Source organism: Loa loa, assembly GCF_000183805.2.
Source record: "Loa loa unplaced genomic scaffold supercont3.500, whole genome shotgun sequence".
NCBI classification, from domain to species: domain Eukaryota; kingdom Metazoa; phylum Nematoda; class Chromadorea; order Rhabditida; family Onchocercidae; genus Loa; species Loa loa.
The window spans coordinates 13,294-20,367 of record NW_018108680.1 but is presented as its reverse complement, the minus strand read 5'-3'; the positions used below and the strand labels follow the sequence as shown (position 1 = coordinate 20,367).

Below are 7,074 nucleotides of genomic sequence, written 5' to 3'. Positions count from 1 at the left end.
CATTTCCTTAGATGTATCGAAATTTGCATATTTGTAGGAAGCGTAATTTCATTATACGAGCCACGTTCTTTGGATCACAAGGTGGAATTCTTTCGAATTTTACTAAACTTCCTTGAAGACATCGATTCATTCTCCAAAAAGTGGATGACAATAGTTGACTGAATAATGAAGTGAATGAAAATGACATTGATTTTCTATCAATAAAATTGATAATTTTTGAATAATTAAATCTGGTTACTGCGCATGTTTATGTTCTATAATTTACATTTAAAGCTTCCGAAAATTTTATAAACAAAGGGACTGCCAGTGATAAGGTAAGATAGACATGATAGAATTCCCGTAATTCATTTTGTTTCAGATTATCTTGTTACAATTAGTGGTAACTGATCCGCTCACAATTCTCTAACAAAATTTGACAAAAAAATTTCGAAATCTTCGCTTATTGTCAGCGAAAGCAACGTTTCCTCGACACAATCAATTGACGTACTTTCATCGCTGGCCACATTAATCAAAAGCCTAGTTATGGCTGTGCCTTCAGGACACAAAAATTGGCTGCTTAGTTTGCATATTTTTCATGATATTCGACACTTCAAATGAATCATCCGCTTTTACACATTATCAAATATTCATCACATCTTCATAACAATGCCTTCATGACTCTAACTGCTGACAAAACAATTGAATCACTTGTCGAAATTCATCTGAACTATGTCTATGAAACAGTCAATCAATAACAAAAATCAATCGTTCTCCTCGGAGAGAACTTCCGTAACTGGATTTTCTCCACCAAATTTTCGAAAACCAACAATGGCATATACAGGACCGGTGTAGAAATCAAACTTTGTTTCAACCTGATAGTCAACTCCAGTCAACGATGATTCATCAAGTAAACGTAACGTACTCAGCGGAATGTCTGGGAATGTATGACTGCAAACAAAAATGATATTCATAGTCTTATCAGATCAGAGAAAAGACAAAGCCAGCAGGATCGTTTACCCTGTCCACTTTTGCTGTGATATTTCCGCAGTACACTAATATGTGATTCTGGAAAGTGATCATGAATGTCCCATTGAATGTTCTTAATACCCTACCTGAATATTTCTTCGCTATCCTCCGGTTCAGTGCCATTGACCACAGTAAAATGAAAGGCTATTACTTGATGACTGTTAAAGAAGAGTAATTCCTTCTGCAGAAAAAGGATAATTTTACACATTTAGTAAAGTTATAACGAGCATATTTTTGATAAATATTGAGAACACGTGAAACCACGTAAAAAAGCAATCAAACCTCAAAAGTTTAAAGAATTAACAAGCTTCTAACGAGAAAATGACTCCACAAACGATTACGAATTAACTGAAGTAAATTAAAAAACAATTAAAGCGAACAAACAAATCAAACCTTCCATTTCTTAAATTTTGTTTTCAAAATATCGCTGGTATCATTTTTTTCTACTAAAAGAGTCGATGCTTTTACGTCAGATCCGTAGAAGGCCAAAATATTGCCTTGCACCTCCTCGGGATTGTTGTGTATACTGAAACTGAGATATTTGTTGCAATATTAAAATATTCATCGTCTATCCATAATTATTATAGCATTTGCCCTATTTCGGAAACTGTCAAGAAGGACATTTTTGTTCGACACCGAATTAATATTCATCCTATCAAAACATTCTATGGATGAATATTGCTGTAATCAACTCTTTTCTGTATCACTTTATTCTAGACTGATCTGCTAGCCAAGAAACAATCAAGTTTGACTTACGCATTCTCCCGATTATCCGATTGAGCAACAACGCAAATTGGTGCGCTAACAATTTTCTTTCGAATTTCATTTTTCACATTCAGTGCTTCGCTTTCAGCCCTTTCATGAATGTATTTGAGATCGTTACTAATCACAATGACCAACTTCACTTCACCCTGGGATTCATCATTATCTTATTAGGTTCCGAAGATCATACTTCTAATAAGTTCTAGGAATGAAATCTTATGCAATTCATTTTGCTATAAATATAATACTTCGGAATGTCACATACTGATGCATTAAGCTTTAACTAACTCACTTCATAAGTTTCCAGAGAATTGACATTTGATATAGGAATTTTTATAAATTCCCTGAAAAAATTATTGCAGTTAAGGACAAACATAACAATAACCAGTATACCCATTGGATATTAAATATTCGGTAGAGTTTTGCATTGTTCTTTTCGGGCAGAATGAATTACATTCTCGGTTAAATCCAATTCTAATTGTATTCCCTAATTAAATTTTGTTTTTTTCTCATATTTAATTACTGATGCAAAGTTTGGGACAGAAATCACTGCAATATTTGTGCCAGAACGATTAAATCTCAACATTGAACGACTTTGGCATAATTTGATAATGATTAAAGTTTGCTTCTGTTAATATAAAAGATGACTAACAAATCGTCGGCTCGCCAGAAAGAAAAGCTCTTGTACGAGAATACATATAAATCGTATGGGATAATCACTCCGTTCATTGGACTTCCTTCTATTTCATGTGGGTGAAATGGGTCATTTACTGAAATTGCATAATTAGAACTATTTGTTCGTTTAATAGTGGTTTAATGCCATTCCTTAATTGTTTCAATAAGATTATGATGCAAAAATTCATTATAACTTTCCAACCTAATACGAATTCCATGAGTCCTTCTAGATGATCTTTGTGAGATGTGATTATCAACACTGAACAAGGACAGTCCGCCGCGGCTATGACTTTGATCGGTTTTTCACCACCAAACAAAATAGCTTGATCTGGTGTCCAGTGATGCATCACGAAGGGTTTTCGGTGCTAAAGTTTGAATTTGCATCATTACGTCATCAAATCTTCGTCTCTTATAAGTTCTACCTGAATTATAGTTTCTGATTTCTGATAGGAGCAAAGAATGGACCATGCCTGATCATCGGTGAGGTTCGTCTCAGATATGAGTTTCAAAGCATTCTTTAAATATTCCGGGGTTATTTCACCATCCCGGTAATGCAGTATTCTATATCGACGGTTTAACTCGTAGTTTGCATATTCAGACATCTCGGAGATTGCGCTGTAAGAAGATATGAAAAAATAATCCATTATTATTACCAATCAATTTCTTACAACTTATTAATTCATTTCAATTTCCCTTATCTCCTTCAGCTACTAATAATTGAAATCACTAAATTTGGCGGATGTGATTTTTCGACCTTATGGAATATCTATACCGTAATAATATATAAGTGAAAGAAAACTACTAACGCCATATTTTCTAAATCTTCGTTAGGCAAGTTGCGAACAATTCGATTACCCTCTACTCCAAAAACGAGGCATAATTTATTTGTTCTTCCTGAAATTTCAATTAAATCATCACTGAAGTTCTTGTTCTACACATATTTAAACAGAAAATGCAAATTCATTCAAATCTCCTAATTACGTACAGTGCATCACTTAAAAATAGCTCATTTAAATTTGAAATTTGAAAATTCAGAAAATCTACCTGTTGTTAATGTGATATTGGATGATACCACATAGCTAAAAATGGTTGTGAGGATGGCAAGATATTTAAAATCCATTACGATCATGAGCTGTAGATTATAAGTATATGATGACTAATCAATGCTATGAAACGAGTAGAAGAAATCGTAGAAACGAATTTGGTGAGGAGAGAGGCAATTTGTGACAGTAGACTGAATTCTGAACGAAAATATTGTTCTATTGTAGCGAAAAGATCGAATTGGTCAATGATCAGAAAAATTCAGAAAAAATCGAAATTAATCTCAGTTTTTTTTGCATTGAATAGCAATGTATTGTAAAACAGAAAGTGTTTCATGCAGATTATGCAAGAAAAGCAAATAATACTGTCATAAACAGTTTTTCTATAGGAATTGAGATTAACATAATATTTCGTGTCAATGGAAGCCTTCCATCGAATTATCACAAACAGTTTTGCTATAGAAATTGGGATTAAAAGAATATTTCGTGTTAGTAGAAGCCTTCCATTGAATTACATAAATTTGCATTTGTGTCAGAAATAGAAGCATCCAAAAATAAGCTGGACCATCGATTGTCATTATTCTGCACTCAGGGAAAGTTGTAGAATTTGCACTATTTTTTATTATTTATGTTTTTTGTATTTTAATATAAAATTGCAACCTCTAAGTTTTTCGAACTGCCAGGACGATGAATCGGGAATTTTTGTCCGAAACTGAAAAAGACAATCAGTATTCTGCTGAGAATTGAAATGGAATGCTTTTTCAGAAAATGTATGACATTGATGAGTAAGCAACCTGCGATAAACAGATTCCATACAATTTTTCCATCAATGGCAGAAGGCTGGTCGAATTCTCGATGTTACCTTTCAACTATTACTCGTTTTACTGACATTTTTGCACACGAATGTTTTTAAATTACTATCTCAAAATGTTAAGCGTGCAAATTTTATAAATTAGTTTACGTGTTTACCTGCTGACTTCTTCCACACTCTTATTGTTAGATTTGAAGCAGAAAGTTTCAGCGAGTTACAATTCTTCGTTAATCATGTTTTGCGACAAACTGCTGAGATCCATATATGAATGGTTGAGAGACTTCTCTAAGTCTGCTTCTTATCAGCGGAACCAAAAAAGAAAACGAATTTGAGTTGGATCAACTTGATATTGGATCTGTTTCCCAACACAATACTTAGTTAGTCGGGACTGTTTCTTTAGTTTTATCAAAGTTACAATTATCTTTGATAATCAGAACTCAAGTAGATTGGTTGTATTTTGGGTCGAAAAAATACAAAAAGATACTTAATGGATAACAGCACAAAAATTCTTCCTCTTATCAACTTCATTGTCACTTTTTTCTAAATTTGGAAAAGGAAGATAATTTCTTCTTCGAACAACCCTTCTATCACTTTTTCTTTTTCTTTCGAATTTTCATTTTTCGACTTTCTTTTCTAATTTATATGTTTTTCCAAATTCTGTATTGTTCTTCCTTCTTGTATTTTATAATATTTTTGTTTAGTTTCTATACACTTTTACTAATTTTTTTGAAATAAATAAATTAAATTTATTTTCTGAAATAAGTATCTCATCTATTCTATTTTTCAACATATTTAATTTACTAATTGATAATTATATAGTTAAAAAATTGTTGCAATAAGTGTGATCACTTTTAAAATTTACAAATGTACGAGATTTTCATTATGATTTAAATTATTCTTTGGAATTAGTTTTAATTCTGGAGTAGCAGCGTAATTTTCTAAATTTAATCAAAATATAAAGTTTTTCAATAACAGTTTCGGAACTGAGAATACTTTTCAATTTACATATCTTGCATGATAATTAATATTTGCAAATTAACAGTTCTTTCATCACATTTTACAACAAAGGTTTTATGGTACTAATTGCCAACAGATCGATTGAATTGTCTCTTAAAGTCATACCTGATATATGAACACAGGTAGTCAGAGAATATTATCCGTTTTATTAAAGTAACAAAAATACTATATCTGTGATTCAATGAAACTATTAATTAATAATAAAACCAATTATTCCTCAGCGTTGATCGGATCCTCATAATCGAATTTCTGTAAACCAGCAATTGCATGTGCACGATCGGTGTCGAAACAACACTCTGTCTCTTAACGATGGAGACATAATCTACCTGAATGACCGGTAATGTCATACTGCGAAGAAAAAAAATTGTTAACGAAAAGTTATCAAAATTAGCGTTGATGCATTCAAAAACTAAGGGATATTTTGTGATAGTAGAAGCCTTTCATTAAATTTCATAAATTTTTTTTCCACAAAAATTAAAACCAGTCCGAATTGGCTTCAGGTGAAACATCACTAAAGTGTTTTCACAGCAATGCAATAACACCGAAGTTACAAAATGGAAAATTAAATTTTATATTGGAATATATATATTCAAATATTTCACACATCAGAAAATCTTATAAGCCAATATAATATAAGCTCACGAAATGCCCAACTAGCATTCTAATTGTTATTAGTTTTTTACTTAGCATTTTATTAAAAAGGCCTTAATAAAATGTCAAGCTTGTTTGAGATTATTAACTTCATGCAAAATATTCAAATTTGAAGGTATTTTCAGTACATTATTGACAAACTGACAGACTGAATAAGTAGCCAATTTCTGGCTTCCCTAGCACATTTGTAATTACGTTAATTAATGTAGCCATCGATATTTTTTATATCAGTATTTTTCAACTTCAATAGAAACTTCCGAATTATTTTCTGAATTGTTTCAATTTTTTAATTTATGATTTTTTTTTCTCATCACTTTTCTTTTGTTACAGTATATTTTGCTCCAGTTGATTATTATTGTCATATATCAACAATATATAATCTTTGGCAAATCTGTTCATTACATGCTTTCTTGTTAACCTCGTTTATATTACCTGCGTTTGCTTTATTAATTCTGATCTGCATGTGAAATCAATTCTACATATTACAAATTAGTTTTGCTTATCATTTATTGTAGTCACCTTCTAATGATTGCAGTTTCAATAATTTTAATTTACTTCATTTAATGTGTACTGACAAATAAGAAATATAAAATATCTGATCGTATGCTGCAGAAATTGGATTACCATGGATTAACAATTCTGTTGGCTGAATCGAATTCTCAGGTTTAATTTGCCTAATTAGACTTTAAATTCAATAAGCTTATTCAATAAGATTTTTCTCGTTATTTGTGAGTTTCATGAAATACGAATGAATTAGCATATTTTAAATTACAATAAATAAGGTAAAAGCAATGATTATAATACATTAATAGTGGGAGATTTCACAAAATTGTTATTGTTTATCATTAACAATCATTTCATTATCTTTATAATATGCTACCAGTAAAAAAACTCTAATTATTACTGTTTAATAAAATCATTTCAAATGATTTATAGTTGTTCAACTTCTTTATTTTTTATTTATTAAAGATAACATTTTTCAATGGCTAAGGAAGTTTAAATTTTTAAAAAAATCTTTTTTTTTATTCAACTAACTTTATCTCGTGAATACTGTTTGTAAGTAGTAGCCTGTATTGATATTATTTCGAATTTGAAACACCGTATGATGGTTCG

The 7,074-nt window shown here is 31.0% G+C and overlaps 1 protein-coding gene across 1 annotated transcript; it reads right to left on the bottom strand.

Moving 5' to 3' along the window:
- Positions 1–740: 740 nt before the first annotated feature.
- On the bottom strand, positions 741–3,699 carry LOAG_06816 (hypothetical protein; the record flags this gene model as incomplete). Its single annotated transcript, XM_020447255.1, has 10 exons — positions 3,487–3,699; positions 3,249–3,336; positions 2,913–3,057; positions 2,645–2,807; positions 2,420–2,537; positions 2,060–2,111; positions 1,762–1,916; positions 1,399–1,531; positions 1,092–1,186; positions 741–927 (listed from the first exon to the last, which is right to left on the bottom strand). The coding sequence occupies exons 1-10, from the start codon at positions 3,569–3,571 to the stop codon at positions 741–743; spliced, it is 1,221 nt and encodes a 406-aa protein (XP_020302495.1). The 5' UTR covers positions 3,572–3,699.
- Positions 3,700–7,074: the final 3,375 nt, after the last annotated feature.